General features: G+C 47.2%; 1 protein-coding gene and 1 non-coding gene across 5 annotated transcripts in view; both read right to left on the bottom strand.

The window, feature by feature from the left end:
- Positions 1 to 23,883, bottom strand: part of CDC42 (cell division cycle 42) — a 167,290-nt gene that overhangs the window by 94,373 nt on the left and 49,034 nt on the right. Inside the window, exon 7 of one of the 4 annotated variants that reach the window (XM_055574213.1) lies at positions 12,341 to 12,649. The exons of 1 other annotated variant lie outside the window; for it this stretch is intronic. In XM_055574213.1, the coding sequence (XP_055430188.1) occupies positions 12,442 to 12,649 (208 nt within the window). In that variant the 3' untranslated portion in view covers positions 12,341 to 12,441. Of the gene's footprint in view, positions 1 to 12,340; positions 12,650 to 12,778; positions 12,807 to 23,883 lie in introns of those variants that run through there. 2 more of the 4 variants (XM_055574211.1, XM_055574215.1) reach the window with 2 other exon arrangements.
- On the bottom strand, positions 16,698 to 16,803 carry LOC129648162 (U6 spliceosomal RNA). The gene has a single exon (XR_008712743.1). It is a non-coding gene; the product is annotated as a U6 spliceosomal RNA (small nuclear RNA).

The raw sequence follows: 23,883 nt of genomic DNA on the forward strand, positions 1-23,883 counted from the left end.
GGCAGGGGAATAGTTGATTCCGGCTGGATGCTGGTATGATGGGCACTGCCCCAGGGAGAAGTCAGAGGGTCTGCTTCACCTTTCCACCTACCGGGGGGCTCCTCAAAGCTGATCCTCCTGTGGCTCTGGAAGGGTGTCGCCTCAGTGAAGCAGACTAGATTCTAGCAACTTCTGCCCAGCCCTACCACTGCTGCCACCAGCACCTCAAAGGGCTCCACGGCTGCAGGAAAACGGAGCTTCCTTGGACACATCCAGCTCCAAATTGTCCAAATAAAGAGGAACCAGCACAGGACTGACACAGTCACCCACTCTGGAGGCTGGCCAGAGGGTCCAAGCCCTGCCCGAAGCCCTCCCCACTAGTCTGATCACAAGGCAAGGTGGCCTCTGAGGCCTCGGGCTGGACTAGTCCCAGCTCTGGATGCTGCTACCCGCTGCTGCCCCACCCCATGCCCTGACTTTTATACTAGGCTCCTTGCCTTTGTGACATCCTCATGAAATAGTCTGGTGCACGATAAAATGATTATTTCTATATCTTGCAATTGTGGCAGTGACTTTTTTTTTTTTTGGTAGAAGAGGGAGCAGAGAGACTTGGGGAAGGACGTGGGAAAAGCGGATACATAGTAGCCAATTCTAGATATGGGGACCCTCTTTGCTCCCTCTCCTGGGTAAGTGGTTGGATGGCTCTAAGGACCTACCTGCCTGCTATCTGGAATTCACCTTTAACACCTACAGGCTGTATCTGCATTTCACTGAGCCATGATCAACTGTTCAAACCTTGGCCTGATCCAAGGTCTCAGAACCCTTCTTGGGCACTGATGTGAAAAGGAGGGACAGATACGAGGGTCAGAGGAGGGTTTGGTGAAGTGGTGGGGATTGAGGAGGTGGGGGACAAATGGAAAAGAAGTTAGTTCCCGCCTAAGGACACAAGTATTCAAGGCCTGTGGCTAAAAGTAAATTCCAAGATTGGAGCCCAGTCAGGATGAGGAGTCTGGACGGAAAACCCCACAGAACTCTGTCACAGCTGTGGGCGAGGCCCCAGGCGGCCTCTCAAGAACCCACGTCCAGTGGATGAAGTCCTCATCCTTACCAAGGGGGCCATGGTCCTCCACCCCCATCCCCACCCTGGTGTGGATTTGTGCAGCGAATTCACACCAGCCTGGAAAACAGTGAGGCCACTATGTGCTTGGCTTTCCAAAAATTTAGTGGGGTATAAAAGAGCCAAAGCAAAGTGCTTTCAGGATAGCAGGGCTACACACAAATTGGTGGACTGGGGGAAGGGACTGGGTCCAGAACAGGACACATGCTCACATCAGGGTCAAATCCTTGGTGACAGAGGCTCCAAGATGGTGGAGCAAAGCAGTGGAGATGTCCTTGCCCAAGCACTCTCTAGAAGCGGGAAAAGGACCCAGGCTTTGCCATCCAAGTGACCTGGGTTGGAATCCCAGCACTGCCACTTTTTCACTACATGGAGCCTTGAGCAACGCATTGCCCCTCTCTGGAACTCATTTTCTTTGTTTGTGATATGGGGCTGTTCCCCCGCCCCAGCTTCATTCATCATATAGGACAAAATAATGATAGAATCTATTTCTTGGGGATGTCGAATAAACCATGTAAAGTTCAACAAATGGCAGTGACTACTATAAATATTATTCCCTTTTCAGGAATGCCATGGGCAGTTAAGGTAGCTCTGAGACTGACAGGGTCAGACAGAGGATGGGCTGAGGAGGAGCGCAGACTGTGGATCAGGCCAGGCACTGAAGGCAGGTGTCCCAGGGTCCTGGTCCTGCTTCGGCTCCGCCCCTCAGAGCTCAGAAGCCAGCGGCCGGCTCAGGGCAGAGATCCCCAGGCAGGAAAGCGGGATCGAGACAGCCTGGAGCAGTCAAGCAGTGGTAAAGCTGCCCCTGGGCCCCAGGAGGAGAGGCTAGATCGAGGTCCCAATGAGGATGGGAAGCGGGACTAGAACAGGGAGGACGGTGAAGGAGGGCGGTCAGGAGTGGAGGGGAGCATGTCGGAGCTGCAGGAAGCTTAGGCAGTGGGGCCCAGCAGCTCCGCCTCTGAGGATGAAAGGTTTCCAGGACTCCTAGGCCCGGTCAGCTCACAGAGGCCATGTCCAGATCCATCCTTGACGATGTCCTCAGACTCAGGCCTGAAGGGTTCTGGAAAGCTTGTGATTAAAGCAGACTTCCTTCTCGGCTCTTTCTTGACGGCCAGTGGCCCAAGGAAGCCTTGGGGAGACCAGAGGCAGGGTTTAAGAGCCAGAGAACACAGGAAAATGAAGAGGAGAATGAAGTATACAGTTCTGAGCAACTGAGAGGAGCTGAGAAAGGCTGAGTGAGGAAAAGGCAGAAGGTAGGAGGGCAGACACAGTAACAGAAGACACCAGGAGAGAGGAAGGTGCTGAGGGACCAGAAGGCATCTGGGCAGAGGACTCCAGCAGCTTCCTAGTAAGACGAGAAAATGCTGAGCTTCAGGAGAAGGCGTCTGACTCAAGAAGGTCTATGGGATGTGGGGGAGGGGGGGGCAGGGTGGCCTGGCCTGGCCCAGGCAATGACTTCATAGGCATCTCCCCACATCCCTTCCTGAGCCGCCAGCCCTGCTGACCCCCTGCCCGCCTCTCAAGGGTCCAGGCCAAGCAGGCGCTGACAGGGGAGAGAAGGGGGCCCTTCTGGGCCAGGCCCCCAGGCCTGGCATTGTGCCTGCTGGGGAGGAGGGGCCTGGAGGCCCAGCCCTTGTCAGCATCCCGGCCGGCACTTCGGAGGCAATTAGCAGCCCAGCTGAGCTAATCCCCCGCCTGGCGAGGCCAACACAAACAGGCCCAGGCCGGGTGCACACTCGCCTCCCTGTTTGCTGAGGGGCCCGGTGGTCCGCCAAGAACAACACCAATAACCCGGGGCCTTCTCTAGGTTAAGAGGAGGACCGGGGCTTGCTGAAGAGCTGACAGTGCCTGACAGAGCATACTCTGGCCAGGTGCCCCAGCTGCCCCAGAAAGGCAGCCACTGTTCCCAAGCCTTGGGCCAGCCAGGAAGAGGAAGCTGGACACAAGGAGCCATATACTCTGATTCAGTGCCCACCCCCACTCCCACCCATGCCACCTGTGAGGGAGAAGGGCCAACTCTGCCAGCCCAACAACCGAGGCCAGCAGGGGCTGGGCCCTCTTGTCGGGACGTGGGGATTACAGGCTCCGCGCTGGACGTGGGAGCCCAGAGACAATTCACACCTGGACCCTCCCCTCAGGGGACTCCCGGTCTCGTGAGAGAACCGACTGACGTGACCTTGGAGCAGGCCGGTCTCCAGCCCTGTCAGCCACTCCCCTAGCCTGGCAAGGCCACAGCAAAACCCCACAACTGAAAAGGCAAATGGGGACCCAGAAGAAGCCACCTGAGGCCCAGAGATTGATAGATGGGGAGATGGCACCAAGAGAGGCAGGAGGGATCCAGAACGAGCTTTGACACAGACTGGTCCTGTTTCAAGCCAGCAGCCACTGGGTGAGCCCGGAGACAAGGCCCTACTCCTGCAGCCTGGCTTCTTTCCAGCCCAGTTCCACCTTCACCAGCCTGCTGCCTGGGAGCGTCTCCTTTCTGAGCTAACCCCTCTATCCTCAGTTTGGTTCTGCATCCCCCAGGTACCCAGGGACTTTGTAGCATCAGGAAAGCACAGCCTTCTCGGAGCTTGGGGAAGTGACATGGCCTGGCCAGGCCCCTTGGGACACTCTGCGTATCACCAATACCCCACACCATCGCCACTGACTGAACACTGCCTGGCTGCAGTCAGGCCCCCACTAACACAGCCTACCAGCGCTACCGTGTGTCACGGTCACACGCGAATAATGCAACAGAATACCTCCTGTCGGATAAACCAGCTGGGAGGCAAGTGCAGGATTTATCCCCACTTTATAAACAAGGACACCGAGGCCCACAGAAGGGACGACGTGCCCACAGCCAGAGCCCAGACCTCCAGGCTCCCGGGCAGGATATACTGTGTCACCGGGCCCCCCTCCAGTTCTACCCGCAAGCCTCTTCATCTTTCCTCACCCCCATTGCTGGCCTAGGCCCACCTTTGGTGCTTTCTGTGCCAAAGAGCCTCAGTCTTGGGCCGACCCCTCCCCACAAAACAGCACTATCCATCTCTAGCTGGGCTCAGCTCAACTCTGCCCCTCTGCCGGGAAGCTACACTTTGCTCTGTAGACAGCTTTCTCTGGGTCAGAGAATGAGGAAGGTGTCACTCTGAGGACAGAATGGTGTCACTCCGCTAGGGCTGACAAAGCCACAGCTGGAAACAGCAGCCTGGCCCACTACCCCCTGCCCTGGCTAGCATGGCAGAAGACTTTAGGCCTGGCTCCAAGCCTGCCAGAAAGCCTGTCAGCATCCTGCCCACCACAAACAGCGCTAAACTCTCTGGGTTGCTCCAACACCTGGCTCTAGAGCTTCTAGGCTGGACCAAGGTATAGATGAGTCCTTTTTCCCTTCAGTTCAGCCAAAAAGGGAGGTATTTTTCAGGAAGATCTTTTACTAGGAAACGGAAGGAAAACAAACAGATTACAAGTACACAGAAACAAGCAGATTCCTAAACAGGACTTTAACCGGCACTGAACCAGAGTCCTATGGATGCCACTTCTCCCTTCTGGTCCCATGAAGCCTCCTTCTAGACCCCAGGACATGGAGCTCTCATTCCAGCTCCACGGCTGGCTGCCTGTGCATCTGAAGCAAGTTAGTCATCTCTCCGTCTCACCTGTAGCAGAGAGCAGGACTAACTCACGGCTAACTCCAAAGCCTCTTTCCTGTACAGCCTCCCGCCCCCTGCCCCCACCACCGTGGCTCTCGGGAAGCAGCGAGTGGGGAAGCACTTTGTGGACTGGGAAGAGCAGCAAAGGACGCTGAGGGTCTTCCTCGGCCAGCACCCTGGCTGTTTCTTCAAGAATGAGGGAGGGCGTTTGCTGGGGTGCAGGGGATGGCACTGTGGGTTCCCGGTGCCATCAGGTCCGGACGACACAAGAATCCTCTGGGTGTCTCCCCATCCCTCCTCCTCCCACCTTTCAGAACCTCCTGCAGCCCGGGCCTCCTCCCCTTCCTTCTTGGGACTGCGGCTGGAGCCACCTGGGAAGTTTCAGGAATAGCTGATGGCTATCGCAGCCAGGACAGGGTGCGCTGCTGCACCTCTGATTCATCACAGAACTGGACGGGGTCCAGAGAAGTGACCAGGAGGAAGCAGGGCTGCTGCGATGAACTGAGGCTGCTTCAGTCCAGGAGGCGGGGGGCAGAGCACTCATTCGAATCAGAAGGGGGTAAGGAAGGGTGACTTTAGAATCATGCTTCGTGAGAACAGGCACCGCGTGGTGGACAGGGCCTGAGCTGAAGCCGCACGGGCCTGGGACTGACCGTCTTCGAGCCCTCTCGCTAGCTGGGCGGCCTCAGAGATGCTAGCCCCAGAATCTCAGCTTCCCCATCTGTGCTGTCTCAGAGCCTACTGAACTGGACCGTGATGGAGGTGGGGGTCCAGTGACTGAGCTCTCTGCCACATTCCCTTCACTGTGACCTGGGATGCTTGTTGTCCCCCTCCCATCTGGCCAGGTACCAAAGCCACCCCCCACCACCCCGCCACACACACACACACACACACACACACACACACACACAGCCCTCTCCTCTCAGCACCATGGGAAGCTCAGTACAGAACATGATTCCTGGGCTCCAGGCTGCTCAGGCACCTGTCTGCAAGCCTGACAGGCTTCACCTGATAGCAGGAGCCCAGCATGGCGAGGGGAAAGGCAGGTGACTCCCCTCCAACTTGCCCTCAAGGGTAAGAGCTCTGTACAGTTTACCCAGGAGAGGGCTCAGATCATTAGCAAGAAAGGGGTTCCCAACCTTTAACCTATGCCCCCTGCTTTGAGCGACAAAACACCCTTGCTTTGTTAGTTCTATCTGACATTTCAAAATAAATCTTGTGACTTAAATAAGCACTTCACATTACATACACCACTTGTCCCCTAGCTATTCTAATACTTCCTCTCCAGGGAAGTCTAATGGTCAAAAGCTCTGGAGTCAAATAAATCCCAGCTCCACCATGTCCCAGCTGTGTCCCTGGCATAAGTCGTTTCACCTGCTTCCTCAGGGATCTACTGAGCCGCTGTGAAGGTAAAGCACGTAGGCACTTAGTATGTTGCCCGACACACAACACAGCGTGTGCTCAGCCAGGAGCCATCACGACTGCTGCTAACGGCAGAGAATGCTCCCCAGGCGGAGACTCGCTGGGCGGGGTGCGTCAGGGTGCACACCCCAGACTTCAGCTGGCAGGGGACACGCTGCAGTAGAGAATGGGTGGGTGCCCCTTTTGCAGATCCACTGTGTCACACACGCTGTTGCTTCTAATGCTCACATTCTCCCCCTCGGACTGTGAGCTCCTGATTCAGGCCGAGATCTGGATCTTCTATTTTATGTGGCAAGGGGCAGGAGGGTTTCAGAAAGCACTGAATAAATGTCAAGTGACCCGAGGCATGCATTCCAGAAGAAAATGCAACGCAGACATCTGTCAAGCCCTAGACGGCCGCACAGTGGGCTGCTGGGCTGATAAAGGGCAGCAGAGCAGTGGGTTCGAACCCTTGGAAGCTCTGAAAAGCTACAGATTTATGGCTGTTCCTCTCGGTTCCTTCCCCAGCACAAAGGAGTTATGAGAGTAGATTAAAGCATCTCCATCCACCAGTACCCGGGACTGCAAGAGCCCATTCCCCTTTCAGGGCCCCCGAAAAAAGCCCCGGCCTGGCCCCCCAAGCCCTGGTTCTTGCACAAGGCCTCCCAAAGGGCCAGCCCACGTGGCTTTGTTATAAATGATGCCCTGACAGCCATCTGACCCACTGTCTCCTGGTCTCCTCATCTCCAAGTTCCCGAAGCCTCAGCCAAACACAACAGTGAGGACTCTTTCTTCAGGGCCCAGAGTGCAAGGCTCCCCAACACCTGGGAGCAGCTGGAAGCTGGAACTCAAGGACTCATCACTGCTGGTCTCCCCAGCCTGTGCCAAATGCATCTGTAAACAAGCCTTCTCAGTGGCTCCCTACAGCTGCTCCCCAGGGGTCAAAAGGGAGAGAAGCGGGCTAGAATCAGGGCAGCCCAGAGCTTACAAGTGAGGACTGAGCCAGGCGGGGCCTGGCCTGAAAGACTGTCCCTGGGTACGGCCAGGCCTGCACTGCTGGCCCTGTGCCCAGAGCCTTAGATGGGTTCACCATTGCCCAGGACTGCTGCCCTGTACCAGGCTGATGGGACCCCAAGAGGCATGGGGCCTGTGTCACACTGCTGTAGGTCCCACTGTTTTACAAGCTGGCAGAAAGAACGTGCTGGGGCGGAGACGCCTGGATGCTGGGCTGTTGTGCGTGATCTTGTTTGCTATAAAACAGCCAGACATTCCGAGAACCTGGAATCGCGCCGAGGCCATGCAGCTAGCCTTCCTGGCCATATATCTCCAGGCGAGGGACAGCCCTGAGACATCTGAGATAATAAAGACATGATTGTCTCAGCCCTGGGGCTTGTCTCCCCTTTGTCCCAGGGCCCAGCAGCCAGCAAGAAGTTTAAAGACATCCTCCCCCTTCTCCTGGGAAAGGACAAATGGAACAGATTCTATACCCCTGGGGTGAGCTTCCCAAGAACCAGGCCTGGGATTCCTGCTCCCAGCTTCCCAGAGCAGAAGACAACCCAGGATCTGTCCTGGGGAAGCACACAGGCTGTTCCCCGTACCCCATTTCCGATCCTCCCCAGCCCTCTAACAAGGGCGTTGGTCAATTTTAAGAGGAAACTGAAGCTGAGAGTGGCCTAATGGGCTTGTCCAAAGTCACAGGTATTCAATAGCAGATGGTTTGAAACTTAGATGTGTTTTACTCCAACGCCTACAGCCTCCATGTTAATTTTAAAACCACCCTGCAACCCTTTTAATGCTCCTTCTTTCCTATCGTCCAGTTTCCCAATCTCAAAGCAAGGTTGTTTACCCTTTAACATCTGAAGGGAAAAAACTCATGAAGGAAGCAAAACCCAGACTGCTGAATCTGGAAGCCAAAACAGCAGTTGCCAGCCTGGTTTCCCCTGAGTCATTTCTACCTCAATCTGACCAAGTGACAACCACCACCTATCCCAGGGGAAGGCGGCTTCACGAGGGAAAAGGGACGTGAGAGGTGCTGAGGATGAGCCCCACCCACTGTGTACATCACTGGAACGCCGGCCCTAGCTTTCCTGACCGCAGGAGCCACTGAGTGGAAAGGGGGTATCGTCTATGCGGACGTGGGGCCTTGAGGAGAGGGCGTACCGGACTCAGAGCCAGAAGACTCTGACTCAGTCTGTCAATCTCACAGAAGCCCAACCCTATGCCAGTTTTCTCATTTTGTAAATACCTGGTCTGCTTGCCTTACAGGCTTTTCTGAAGATGAACATGAAAGTGTTTTATCAACAGCTTTACAAATAGATGATATTATGACCCCATACATGCTTCTTCCCCTGTTGGTTTCTTTTGCATTCCTGGCTCCCTCTTCCTCTTCCTGACTTTCTTCTGTTCAAATATCTGAACTCACTATGTGCTTGACACCATGCTGGATACAAGGAGAGGCTCACACACAGGTTAAGAAAAGGTGACAGAGACATAAGATTGGACACTGAGAGCCAACTGGCTTCCAGTGAACTGAAGGGCCAGGCCTGATGAGAAATGGCCAGGATCTGGTTAAGCCTCAGGCCTGCCCAAGACCCTCTCACTCTGGCTGTAGGGGCCCCAGGACTAGTTCAGCTTCCCTCTAATTCAGACATTCATAAGCCCGTATGCAAGGTTATGAATATAACCTTTCAAGACTACTTCCAGCCCCAGGATCCCACCAACCTGCCACTAACTCCTTGATTTTTCCATCTTCTACTTGTGAGCGTTGCCAAAATGAAGAGCCTCAACTCCGCTAGATATAAACTTCCTTCCTTGGGAGGAAAAGGTCACTAGGAGAAAACAAGCAGTAGGAAATCTTTCTGAATGCCCCAGGGAAAAGTTGAAAACTCCCATTACCCACCCATTCCGGCCATCTAGGCTCAGAACCCAAAGAGGATGTGGAGGTCATCTCATCTAATAGTCTCAGTACACAGCCTTAAGGAGTTCTCTGCTTACACATATTCCTGCCAAGCCCCAAAGGCCTGAAATAAACCAGTTCCCTCCAGCTCCCGTGCCCCACACAGATGTTTCACTCCTCTCTGGCAGACCAAATCTGATGCTGCTGTAGGTACGGACAGAGCATGTCTACACAGAACATATCCATCTACACACGTCTGCAAGGTCCCCAAAGACAGAGCCTACATGAAGGCTTGGTTCATGATCCAATTTTAAGAAAGAAAAAAAAGGAGTGGGTGGGTGGAGAAGACTGATGCTTGGGTGAAGGTTAACTGAAAGATACTCAGTTATTTTGAGATATGAGAAGCAAGATCACTGGCTCTGGAGGGCAGTACGGGGTCTTAGAATTGAAGCACAGGCTGCAGGTACGGGTGGCAAGACACTGTGGGCAGTGGGCTCTGTTCTCAGCAGCTCGAGACTTTGTACTCTTTCCACTCAAGACACCTTGCGAAGTCTCAGCTGCGTCACCAACCCAACTTTTCTTGCTGTTTCTCTGCCATCTAGTGGCTGCTCTGGAGCACTACAGGTCCCCCTTGTGGCCATTTTCCTTAGCCCCTCCAGTATCTTCCTAAATAATGGTACCACTTAAGACACCCAGGAATTATGCTGATACTTAATCTATACTGCTGTTCTTAACATGGCAAGGTGGGAATTGATTCTACTTTTCAAACAGGAACACGCAGGCTTACAGAAGTCAAGTCATTTCGTTAAGGGTCAGTGGAAAGTATCATGCCACTTTATAGTCCACCTGAAGGGAGGAACAGAAGGCCCTAAAACTAAAAATAATCTCAATTCTTCCATAAATCCCTATATGCTCCAGTTCAGTTCAGTCGCTCAGTCGTGTCCCACTCTTTGCAACCCCATGAATCGCAGCACGCCGGGCCTCCCTGTCCATCACTAACTCCCGGAGTTCACTCAAACTCATGTCCATCAAGTCAGTGATGCCATCCAGCCATCTCATCCTCCGTCGTCCCCTTCTCCTCCTGCCCCCAATCCCTCCCAGTATCAGGGTCTTTTCCAATGAGTCAACTCTTTGCATGAGGTGGCCGAAGTATTGGAGTTTCAGCTTCAGCATCAGTCATTCCAATGAATATTCAGGACTGATTTCCTTTAGGATGGACTGGTTGGATCTCCTTGCAGTCCAAGGGACTCTCAAGAGTCTTCTCCAACACCACAGTTCAAAAGCATCAATTCTTCGGCGCTCAGCCAACTCTCACAGTCCAACTCTCACATCCATGCATGACCACTGGAAAAACCATAGCCTTGACTAGACAGACCTTTTCCTCACAATTAATTACCATCCTAGTCAAGTGGATGGTACAGCAGCCTCCTCCAGCCACAGAACACATTGGGCAAAGCACTGGGAATTGAGCAAATCACCCTACTCAATTTCTCTGCCTGAAAATTGAGAGGCCACACAAAACATCTACACAAACACAAAATCATTATATATAACAGCCAAAAGGTGGAAACAAGAGTCCATCAAGTCATGGATGAATTATACAAAATGTCCATACAGCAGAATATTAGCCATAAAAGGGAATGAATTTCTGATATATGCTAAAATACGGGTGAACCTTGGAAACATTACATTAAACTGATGAAACCAAATAAGAGCACACAGAACTGTACAATTCCATTTATATGAAATGTCCAGAATAGGCAAATCTATAGGAAGAGAAGTAATATCAGTGGTTGCTTAGAAATGGAGGCACTGGGGGCAGGAGGGCTCAGGCGGCGATAGCAAGAGTTCAGGGTTTCTTTCTGAGGCAAAGAAAACATCCTCGGGACCTCCCTGGTAGTCCAGTTAAGACTCCACTCTTCCACTGAAGGGGATGTGGGTTTGATTCCTGATAAGGGAACTAAGATCCCACATGCCGTGTAGAACAACCAAATAAAAAGGTCACAGTAGCACAACTGAACAAATATATAAAAATCATTGAAATTTTCAGTTATAAGTACTAGGGATGTAATGTACAGCATGACAAAACTAACAACACCGTACGTTATATATGAAAGTTAGGAGAGTACATCCTGAGTTCCCATCACAAAGGAGAAAATGTTTTCTATCTGTATGAGATGATGTTCACCGAACTTATTGCGATCATTTCATGTTGCATGTAAGTCAAGGCAATACACTGCACACCTAAATTTATACAGGGCCATATGTTAATTCTATCTCAAAATAAGGTGGAAAAAAAACCCACCGAATTTGTACACCTTAAATAAACTGTATAGTATGTGAATTCTCTCTCAATTGTCGCATTTACACACACACACATACACACAATGAGAGGGTTGGTCTAAATAATCTCTAAAGACCCTTCCAGTTGTCATTTAGGGGACAGGGTCATCTATCACTATCAGCCCAGCACTGATCACCTGACCTGAAGAGATGCAACCTGGTATTAAGACCAGTCCCATCAAAAGCCACCTGAAGAACTTTGCTCCACCCTCTGGAGCAGCCTCTGCCTCCAAATGGTAGATGCACTCTCTTCCTACCTTGAGGAACACCCACACAGTGGACATCTACACACCCACTCACTCTAGGGGGGAAAAACAGGGCAATGCAGCCTGCCTCGGACTCTGGAACTTTCTCTTTTTACAGAGGTCCTCCAAAGGTGTGGCTCCACCTGGAGCTCAACCCTCCTGAGAATGTTCATTCTCACTTGAAGGGGACAAGCATGTCTTGTAGGAAACACATTGGCTTTTGGAATCAGACAGCTCTGGAGCTGAAACATGGTTTCATTATTTTGAAGCTGCAGAATCTTGGGCAACTGACTTGGCTACTCTGAGCCTAAATTTCCAGTCAGATGAGTAAGTTCCCACTTCTGGTAAGGGAGTAGCATGTGTATCATTTGAGAATACCATTCCATCAGCCACGCACACTGCACATCAGAAACCCCCTCCCCTGTGAGCCCTGGCTCAAAAACTCTGACCACTTGAGTCCTGTATGACAGTTCCACCTCACTTTCAGTCTTTTAAGCACTTAAGAGAATCTAATGGCCCACAACCTCTGGGGGAAAACCCCATACCCTCAGACTTCCTGTTTCCCTGTAATTTATTAAATACTATGTTTTGTTACTTTTCATTAATAAGAACGGTTTATCTGGTCTTTCTAAAAAGTGAGTCCTTTGTTGTGTAACAGGGACAAAGTCCTGAACGATGTATAGGATCCAAGTTGGTTCTGCCACCACATATGCTGTGGCTTGTTAGTGAAGCTTATACCCTCCCCTGCTCCGTATGTAAAATGAGGGACTAAAGATAATTTCCTATTTCTTCTAGGTATACGAGACCCTCGGCCAAACCTGTGCCTGTTAACATTTATCTAAAAAACAACTGAACAAACACACAGCACGTTTGAATGAGGCAGAAAAGATGTCTACAACCAGAATGCAGAAATACGCTGCTGGGGACAGACGAGCACCTGCTCAATTTCGAGCTGTTGTCACAGGTGCTACACACCAGACTCTCCCTCCAACCTGTGCTCTGACTTTTCTCTTTCCACAGGACCGGACAGGAATTTGTCACCCTAGTTTAAAAAACAAAAACAAAACTCCTGAGGAGGTAGGCATTATTATCCCCACAAGAAAATATCAAATAACTTGCCCAAGATTATACAGCAGGTAAACAGTAGAGGCAAGCTTCAAACCCAGGCAGGCTGGCTCTAGAGTCTCTATAATGGCCTCCTGCAAAATGAACAATATATAAACAAGTGTTTCCTGAAGTGAACAAATGCCTAAGCTCAAGAATAAATCACACTGGGTGACTTACCATTTGAACCCACAAATAATATAAAATCGAATGCTCTTCTAGGAGAGTTATTCTGTAACAGACCAATCTTTGTCCTTCTGTCTGACAGAACATTCACTGGGAGATGAAGATACATTATTCTTGATCTTTATGACAATTCTGCTAAAAACTCAGCAGGTATTATTGGCTCAACTTACAAATGTGTAAATATTGAAAAACTGAAGTCTTAGTTTGCTCTAACACTGCTAGTTACTGACACAGTCGAACTCATAATTAGGTTCCCTCTACTCCAAAGTATATGTATTTTTCTTTTTATTCCATACTGTTTCTCTTTAAAATTACTTGCTTAAGTCACAGCAGCTCTGTTCCCCATGATACATTTTCGGTCTCTGTAACACGGCTCTATGCAAGATTTTACTTGGAATAAAAGAGGCCTACTGCTAAAAAGATACAAACCAAAAAGGAGTTGAACACCATTTTATCTACACATGGAGAAACTGAGGCTCAAAAAAGGTACAGCAACTTGTCCAAGGAAATTCTGATGCCCCAACTAGAACCTGCACTTCCAAATAGCAATCCAGAGCTTTTTCCAGTAGAGATATCACCTACCACGGGAGAAACGAAGATGTAACATCAAACACCATAATGCAAGCTAGAAGCAAAACATTACATTTATCAGGGTTCAAGAATCTTACAGGTTAAGGAAAGATTGGTCTTAAAAGAAATTGGCGTTTAAGACAGAGGAATTTTACAGGAGCAGACAAGAGAACTATCAATGGCGTCCCAGAGTGAAGTCATTCTCACATGAAGCAAGTGAGTTCGCAGGTGCCTGCCCACCTCACAAGCTGCCAAGGGATCCACTGAACTCCCTGACACCAATACAGCTGTGAAATACTAAAGCCGTAGAGAAGAGGTGGCAGTTCTTAAATGAGTAAGAGATTCAGAATCAAGCCAAACATCCCTCCCCCATTAGACCAGTGCAGATCTTATAGAGCTTTTACAAAGGAGGTCCAGGAAGCTGCACTAAGGGTCCACTGTGGGCCTGGCACCGAGGACAGCCAGCCAGCCCTGCCCCAGAGCAGGTTAGGTGTGAGGTGGGGGGACAATACGCCCGAGCTCCCTGCAAGGATTTCCTATTCCTGGCAGTGGGGCTGAAGCCCCCTCTTTCACAGCAGCCCGAGACCCAGAAGCCAAGAGGGTTCCCTGGCCCTGGTTCAAAGTGAGCCAATGGTGATGAGAGCTTTAATTTATCCCATTTACTCCTGAGTATCTACTACTTGCCCAGGACCATGCTAAGTGCTTCACATTATAGCATTTTATTTAACCCTCACATCTTTGAGGTAACAGAATACTTTTATTTCACAGAGGAGCATGCAAAGCTCAGAAGGCTTATGGTACTTGTCTAAGGCCAAAGGTCAAGTCACTGACAGAGCCGAAGCTGTGTAACTTCAGTCCTGCCATCTGGCAAGTGATGTCATCTATCTTCCCTCCCTTAGGGGGTCCCATTAAAGACCAAGTAAAAGCACTAATACAAGCACAGACCAAGTCTATGCTCACTACGTAAACTCAGGACAGAGTGAGGAACCCTGACCTCTGGAGAGATGCAGCCCCAGAATTCCAAACGCTTTTCCTTTATTTGGGTCAAGCTAATGAGAATTTTGTTATCTAGTAATAGAGTTCCTTTCTCCTGATCAGGCCCATGCTAGATATATGGAAAACAATGGTGTGATTCTAAAGGTCATTCTGTGAGTTGCATGGGCTTCCCATGTGGCACTAATGGTTAACACCCTGCCTGTCAACGCGGGAGATGTAAGAGATATGGGTTTGACTCCTGGGTCAGGAAGGTCCCCTGAAGGAGGGCTAGGCAACCCACTCCAGTATTCTTGCCTGGAGAATGCCATGGACAGAGGAGCCTGGTGGGTTATAGTCTATATGGTTGCAAAGTCGAACACAACCGAAGTGACTTAGCACGGCACGGCACCAGGTCTCATGGTACTCCCATCACCTCCCTGGCCTTGGTTACTCTCTAAGGTCCAGCTTTCTCATCAACAGACCCTGCTCTGCCAACCCACAGGGCTGCTATGATGAAAAAAAAAAAAAAAAAAACACATCTCTACAGTTGAGCAGGGACTACAGGCAGACTATACAAAATCAAAGGCACCTCAAGATCCTCTAAATCTATGCAAAGGAAAAGGGAATCATTCTCTCAAGCCAGAACTGTTCCTAAAGTCACCTTTCCCAGAAGGTCCTACCCAATAACCTGCCATTACAGATAAAGCCTTTTATACTGCCATGCTTGATCTCCGCATTACACGATGCTTGAACTACAGTTCTTCAGCTTTGTAATTGGTCATATACATTTTATTTTCACAATATATGTGTGGTTAAGCACACAGGTTCCAGAATCAGATAGACCTGAGTTCTAATTCTGGTTGGAGATGTTAATTATGAAGTCTCAGAGTCCTTATCTGTAAAACAAAGTTGCATGTGTGCTCAGCCATAGACTGTAGTCCATCAGGTTCTTCTGTCCATTAAGTCTTCCAGGCAAGAATACTAGAGTGGGTTGACATTTCTTACTCCAAGGCTCTTCCTGACCCAGGGATTGAACTTACATGCCCTGTGTCTCCTGCTTGGCAGGCAGATTCTTTACCACTGAGCCACCTGGGAAGCCCCATAAAGCAGTTACTTGCAACATAAATCTCACAGGGCTGTTCTGAGCATTAAATATGATAATACTGTGGGTTCAACACAGTGCAAGCACACAGTAGTAGTAAACATCGCTATTTGTAGTCAGTAAACATCGCTATTCTTTTACCAAAGAGTATGTTCCATTTCTTTTATGAACCTCAGTAACTAGAGCCCTCCTGGAGTAATTAGTGCTCCCTCTCTAACACTCAGATGTTTGTGGGGGCCCCTAAGAGCTACCTCTCTTCATACTACACCCATCCCTAACCTGGGCTCCTGTCTACTCCAACATGCCAGGTGCCTCTCTGTCTCCTTTCCTTCCTCCCAGAAATCCACACTCATCCACCTGACCCCTCCAGCCTTGTGTATCTCTGCATGTCCAAATCAGACCCATCTTTCACCTTTTTCAAGAAGCCTTTCCTGATTTACTTTTACCTCCTACCTTTCCTCTCCCCAACAACACACCCACACAGCTCAATGTGATTTCTCTTCTTCTTGGCGTGTTCAGTTCCCCTCCCTGACTTTCATTCTTATTAGAACCGTCCACATCCATCCCACTAACAGAGGGCTTCTTAGTGCTAAATGAACATGTAAAACTGACATTACACAAAACAAAAGCATGGGGGAGATTTGAGTTCTTAATTATGTTTCTGAATAATTCTTGCTGCTGCTGCTAAGTCGCTTCAGTCGTGTCCGACTCTGTGCGACCCCATAGACGGCAGCCCACCAGGCTCCCCTGTCCCTGGGATTCTCCAGGCAAGACCACTGGAGTGGGTTGCCATTTTCTTATCCCTTGATATTCACAAAACGGCTTGGACCAGCAAAATCGTCACGCTTAGCTTCAGGGATTTGGCCAACCTGGGACAAGAGTCCTGGTAATTCTGGGGCACGGAGGAAAGCTGCACGGCTGACCTCATCTTCAGAGGGGTTTTTTTTACGTGTTCCTGCCTCCCGAGTGTCTGAGAAGGAAAGCAACTTCAGAGACGAAGCATATCCAGCTTCTGGGATACACGCCCTATGACCATGAAGTATTTCTATTAAATTGAGAAGCTTGAATCTTAGATTCTTCTTTTTTTTTTTTTTTTTGGCAATTTGTTTCATATATGATATTATACATGTTTCAATGCCATTCTCCCAAATCAAAAAATATGGAACGTGTCACGAATTTGCATGTCATCCTTGCGCAGGGGCCATGCTAATCTTCTCTGTATCGTTCCAATTTAGTGTATGTGCTGCCGAAGCGAGCACTTAGATTCTTCTTAAAGAAAGCTCTAAACTACCTGGAGCTCTACCGCCTTAGCTCTATAAACAGTGAATCTGTACTCCTATACTCAAACACAAACTCTGCAATATACACCCAGGAGCAATGTCACAATGGTGTTAGTAAGTACTCCCTCACATAAACCTAAATTCTCCCCAGTGCAAAGCAAATCTGGTAGCTGTTAACATTTGCATTACACTTATGTGTTTACAGAACACAGTCACATATATGACATAATTTAATTCTCACACTCACCACCTGAGATGTAGAATTTACCATTATTCCTATTTACAGATGAAGCAAATGGAGCCAACAGACATTCACTGACAAAATCACGCAGCTAGTACAGTCTTATAATTCAGGGCAACTATATCCCACCAGCACACACCACCTCAGATTTTTACATTCTGACTGGTACAAATTCTGACTCCTAACTTCTCCTAGATAATTCAGAAATTTCCCTCGTCCACCAGGGAACTGGCTCAGTCACTATTCCTTTCTACCTCACCACCTTCTCCCCACCTTCTGCCATCAAGACCCTACACTGGAGGTCCCTGGCAGTCCAGAGGAGCCTGGGAGGGTTACAGTTCATGGGGCCGCAAAGAATTGGACATGACTTAGCAACTAAACAACATCAAAACCAGTGGTGAGGGCCCCACACTTCCACTGCAGGGGATATGGGTATGATCCCTCGTTGGGAAACGAAGATCCCACACGCCCAGGAGCCAGGGGAAAAAAAAACACCCACATACAGGGATGCTGTTAGGGAGAGTCCACCTGGAGTCACTATCAGTTTTAACTTAAATTCACCACTAGATGGAGTTAATCTCAACAATCCAAGAAATCCATGGGCTACAGAACAGAGTTTAAAATAGCTCAACAAATTGTTTAAAAGAAAGAGATAGCTGGATACTGGCACAAGTTTTCCCACTTACATGAGGCTATACCCCAAATAGCCAATGGCCCATTACCAGGTAGTTAAGAAAGAATTTTCAGTTCAGACTTTATGGCTCAAAAGCAATGATTATCTGTAAACCCACCCAGGTACTCTGCTCCAGTTGCTGCCTCTGAGAGGACTGGTCACATGGGCTTTGCATCAACTTACACCTAAACCACAAACCAAGAAACTAAGACCCCATACAACCAAATATTAATGTATCAGAATAAGGCTAATACGAAGGAAACCATTACCTATTTAACCACTCAAAAAAAAAAAAAAAAAAAAAAAATCAACCCACTTGCAACTATACTGACAAAACAGGAAATAAAAGCCAAGTGACACTGCCCAAAGGTCTGACAAATAACTAGGATCGGTGTGGGGGTGGGGTTGGGTGGGGGTGGGGTGGAGTTGCAGCAGAGGAAACAAGTGACCATGAGTTAACACGAGATTTCACCTCCTACAAGTCCAATGTACTCTACTGGAATAACTTCAATTTATAATCATAGCACTACCTTATATTTTTGAATCTGGACCAGTGTACTCTCTGCAGATGAATCAGAATATTCCTGGAAGAGTAAAAGACCTCCATCTTCAATGAAATCTGTACAGTACACTTATCTTGAAGTTATCAGGGAAATACAGCCTTCCTCTACATTCTAACTTTAATTTAGAAAACCTTAGCTGAACTCTACACCTCAAATACCTGCCCCCTTCTCAAACTGCTGCCTAAGTAACCTAACCGCTGAGACAACGGCCTAAACTATCTCAGTGTCAGTCCACCAGTAAGACCATGACTACGCACTTTGTAAAACTAAGGCTTACGAAGAACTGAATGCTAGCTTGGGAGCACAAGTATGGAGAGCCTCTTCCTCAAAGGAGAAAAAAGCTTTAAAGACTGTAGTCCAAAATTACTCTAAAACTCAGGTCAGATATAAATGAAACCTTAAAGAGACAATCTAGTGCCACAGTTCCGAAACCTGGGGCATATTAAAATAGCAAATGACCTTTAAAGCCATGATGTTCCTACAAAAAATAATTTGAAAAAAATTGTGATACCCAGACCCTATTTCCAGGGATTGCCTAAAATTGCTGCAGGCATTATTTTCCTTTTTTTAAATAAGCTCCAAAGGTGCCATCCACACAGTCAGAGTTAAGAACCACTGAGGCACACACTGGTCCCCAAACATAACGAATCCAAGGTCTATCTTCAGTTCAGTTCAGTTCAGTCGCTCAGTCGTGTCCGACTCTTTGCGACCCCATGAATCGCAGCACGTCAGGTCTCCCTGTCCATCACCATCTCCCAGAGTTCACTCAGACTCACATCCATTGAGTCGGTGATGCCATTCGGCCATCTCATCCTCCGTCGTCCCCTTTTCCTCCTGCCCCCAATCCCTCCCAGCATCAGAATCTTTTCCAATGAGTCAACTCTTTGCATGAGGTGGCCAAAGTACTGGAGTTTCAGCTTTAGCATCATTCCTTCCAAAGAAATCCCAGGGCTGATCTCCTTCAGAATGGACTGGTTGGATCTCCTTGCAGTCCAAGGGACTCTCAAGAGTCTTCTCCAACACCACAGTTCAAAAGCATCAATTCTTCGGCACTTAGCTTTCTTCACAGTCCAACTCTCACATCCATACATGACCACTGGAAACACCATAGCCTTGACTAGATGGACCTTTGTTGGCAAAGTAATGTCTCTGCTTTTCAATATGCTATCTAGGTTGGTCATAACTTTCCTTGGGAATATCTAGAAACTAGATTGATTCCCAGGTCCTACCCCACACCTATGTAGACTTGCACTTGAAACCTCAATGATAGTTAAGTACAGACTCATTTTATATACAAAGGGGCCAGGAGAGTGAAGCTGCCCGCACACGGAGTTAGGGCTGTCATTCTCCAATGGCTCCAGAGCCTAGTACAGAACAAGAGCTCTGACGAATGAATGTATGTCATGGGCATACACGTGCAGAGAAAAGTTTTACTCTCTCAAATGGTTATTCAAAAAAAAGGCAGGTATCAAAACTTTATGTAAAGGAAAGAAAATTCCAAGCAGAAGTCAGGAACTCACATCTGTTTTATTCTCTGCTAATATCCTCAAGAGCCTTATTAAGAAGGAAAGAAAGAAAACCGTTCTTTTTAATTACTAAATCTGAGGGAAATGAACATCTGAGTGGCAGGCTTTTGGGCCTGGCTATGTGGAACCCTCTGGACAATGGAATGTGAGGGATTTTCAATGTGCTTGCTCCTGCACCCACTCTGACTCACCACCTAATGTCTTCTCTGGAAGGCTCCAGAACAAGAAACATGAAGCCAACCTGAGCCCAATCTGAAGCTTGGAGGCAAAATCCAACTGACCCACAATCTAGAAAAATAAATGCTGTTGGATAAAGCCAGCTGAGAGTTAGAGTGGTTTGTAATGTACCATTATTGTAGGAATAGTTAATAAAATTTTTTTTAAAAGGAGGAGGGGCTCTTTAGAAAAAAAAAAGTAATATATAAACAAAATATTGTAACAGCCATGGAAAGAAGAAAATATTAAGGTGTGGTCTTCTGTTGAGCTTTTTAAGTTAAATCACCATGCTCTGACGTTAGGGCAAACTGGGTAAGTCTTACAGAAAACACTGAGAGCTAAATCAGGAATGTGATTCAAAGATACTCCGCTCACATATTATTCAGATATCCTAACCATGAAGAGCTCAGCCTTTCCTGAAAAATAACAGAGTTGCTACTTCTTGGTGAAAAACCTTCCAAATTTTCAATGTATGTTAGCTGTACCCAGAGAAGACTAACCTCAAGAAGCAGGGTCCCTGTACACCAGTTCCTTAGCATTCAGCACCCTCCAATAACCACTAACAACATCAAAATGGGAGGAGGAAAACAAGAGAATAGTCCAAATCTAACAATGAAGAAAAAGTAGTATCTTATCCATTCTATGAAGATATTGTGAAGATAATTAGAAGACACCAATGATCTAACGACAGCTTTTCAGAAAAAAGCACCACTACACTAAATGTATAACACAAAACTTTAAGAGGTATTCTGATTATATTCAATACTACGAAAATAAGCCCTGCCTCAGAAAAAGGAAATATAACATTTTAGAATAAAGGAAATATTGTAATCATTCCTTTGATTCCACGATCAACGTTCTATTCCCTTAAAATATATTAATATAGTCCTTCTACTGGCATAAAATCCAACTCAAAGGGAATTCCCTGGGAGTCCAGTGGTCAAAACTAGGTGCTTTTACCGCTGGCGGCCTGGGTTTGATCCCGGGTCAGGAACTAAGATCCTGCAAGCCATGTGGTGCAGCCAAAGAGAAAATCCAGCTCAAAGGATGCCAACTTTAACAAACTACAGAACCTATTTCTAAGACATTCAGTAAAACATCAGTACTTTAGAAATACAGTGATGTATTTATTGGGTGTTGTATTAGGCTAAATGTTGTAAATTTTGCCATAAACTAAGTCTGCTAAGGACTTTTTAAAATAGCCCTTTTCCAATCTCTATTATCACACACGCTGGGCAGTATCACTAAGCCAAAGATAACAGACAAGTTTGTTAAGTCAAATAGAAAAACAATATTTAAACAGAAAACAATGTCAGTTTCATCCATTTGCTTCTGATATTGGAAATCAAATTGAAAATGCCTAACTAGAAAACAATGTTAGCTTTAAGCACCACTGTTCTTCTGATGTGTGAAAAATACAACAATACCACCATGTAACCTGCTCTATTTCATTTATTCATTCTTGAAACCATGTACTCATCCAATGACTATTTTCAGAGCTATCTCTTATGTGCTCTAGACCAGGGATCCAGTGAGAATCAGGATGGACCCATATGCCACTATACCAAGAACAAGGGATACGGAGTTCCTGCTCCCCAGAGTCTCATAACATGATCCATGTGTCTCTCCCAGGTACGGCCAACACGGAAGAAGTAAGACACACTGGTTAAAACAGTAAAGCCTAGATTTGCTTCTTCCTAACATCTTCCCAACCAGCCCAGCTAAGTTCTAGCACAGAACAGAATCAAGTCAAACATGACTCCACATAGAAAACTATGAAAATGAGGCTACACACTGCATCAGCCTTATTAACTGAATTAACAGCCCTTAGTGTCTAAGATTCTCATACAGATCAGTATAATGCTCTTAAAAATAAATGAATCATTCTTGGCACCTACAGAAAATGTGCCCTATATTCAGATACAAGGCACAGAATCTGTAATTTGATAGAAGCAGTTTGTGGTTAACACCTTTGGAGCAGTGGTTCTCAAACTTGGCTGCATAATGGAAGTACCTGGAAAGCTTCTAAATAATCCCCTGCTCAAGCCGCACTCTATAAAGCAGCAAAGTATGAAAACCACTGATACAGAAAACTTGGGAGAAAAAATGGCTGCTTTCCCACTAATCCATGGATTGGAGGTACGCTGTCATTTCAACAACACGGGCACTGAGCTGCCAGAGCACTTCTCTATGGAACCCACTCGATATTAAAGAAAAGGAGTTTGTAGGCTACCTGTCAAACTTAGGGGAGAAGGCAGAAACCTGAATATGAGGAGAGGAAAAAATATCTCAACCTGAATTCCAAAGAACAAGTACATTAAATCTTTATGTTCTAAATTTTTATCCTGAATCTGTTAGAAATTGATGTCAATGAGAGTCAAGTTCCCACTCCTAAATGTCTAAAGATTAAGAGGCGGAGGGAAAATAACAACCCCCAGGCTGACTTGTGAAGGGTTTTTTTGTTTGTTTAATACATCTGAAAAGAATGCATATACAAAGAATTGAGACATGAGAAAGCATTGGTTCAACACTAATGAAATCTACAAGAATTAGGATTTGGGGAAGGTGGGGAAGATAACCTAACATTTTTAAAACTTGAAAACTGCAACGAAAATAAGCTGATAAAATCCTTATTAACACTTATGAAGAGTCTTCCTAAGACTCTCCCTAGGATTTTTACTGAACTAGAGAGCCTCACCTGGCTGCTCTAGGGTTCCTTGTATGCAAAACAGAAATAAGGGGATTCCCCTGACTGGTCCCCATGTTGTTAAAGGTTCTCCCCACCCCCACCCCACCCCCAGCTTCTTAATGAAGCAGGTCTCCATCCTCAGACTTGGAAGAGGATGTGAATCATCCCACAGGCATCTGTCTTCTAGCACCACCCCTTGGATTTCCTCTATATACCAGGTCTTCAGCTGTGTTCTAGGAACACCATATCATACACTATTAAGCTGCATGTCTATCCTAAGCATATTAAGACAATGACTGACAGGGGGAAAAAAAAAGTTTTTTAATTATGTACTCAATCCATTTGGTGTATTTCAAAAGGTGCAATACTTTTCTTCATTTATCAGTGAAAGAAGTTAGAAATTAACTTCAAAAAAAAAAATCAGCAAATGGCAAACAAATTTCCTTGAGAGTCACAGTCACATATATAGTGCATCCTAGAAAAGAGGAGGGGCGAGACAGGTTCCACCCACTTTCATGAGTTTCATCAAATACTGGACCTACTCAAGGGTGGAGAGAAAAGGCAACTTTCAAAAAGGAGTATATTATTAAATGAGGCGTTTACTATACTCCTTCCTAAGAGCACCAGGTGGGGAACATGTTCTCTAAACTAGATCTAGGAAGTGGAACATGGAATCAATCCATCCTCCTCCCCTAAGGGCTGTCCAATGGTTAATGGATTTAAAAAAAAAAAAAGACTAAATATAAACAAATCCCACACACACTCCCCCGCCCAAACGAAAAAAAAAAGAAAGAAAAAAAAAAAACACTAGATATCCCAGATTACTCGCCGGAGTGGAACCCGGGAACAGCTTCAACAGCCCAAATTAGTCTGTTACAGAGTCATCACAAGCATGCCTTGCTTTTAAACAAACAAAAAAAATAATAATAATTTTTTTGAAACGACAAAACAAAAACTAGTACTGATCACTTTTCTGACAATACACAATTACTCAAAATTAACTAGTATTGAGAGGGGGAAGGGGGCCATACCTATGGGCCTTGTCTCACACAAGTGCATGTGGGTAGGTGCAGGGCATTTGTCATTATTGCAAAAACGAATTTTAATTTTTAATCTTTAGTTTGATTTAAACATTGCTTTTAGTATGATGC

This window comes from Bubalus kerabau, chromosome 3 (genome assembly GCF_029407905.1).
Source record: "Bubalus kerabau isolate K-KA32 ecotype Philippines breed swamp buffalo chromosome 3, PCC_UOA_SB_1v2, whole genome shotgun sequence".
Taxonomy (NCBI): Eukaryota; Metazoa; Chordata; class Mammalia; order Artiodactyla; family Bovidae; genus Bubalus; species Bubalus kerabau.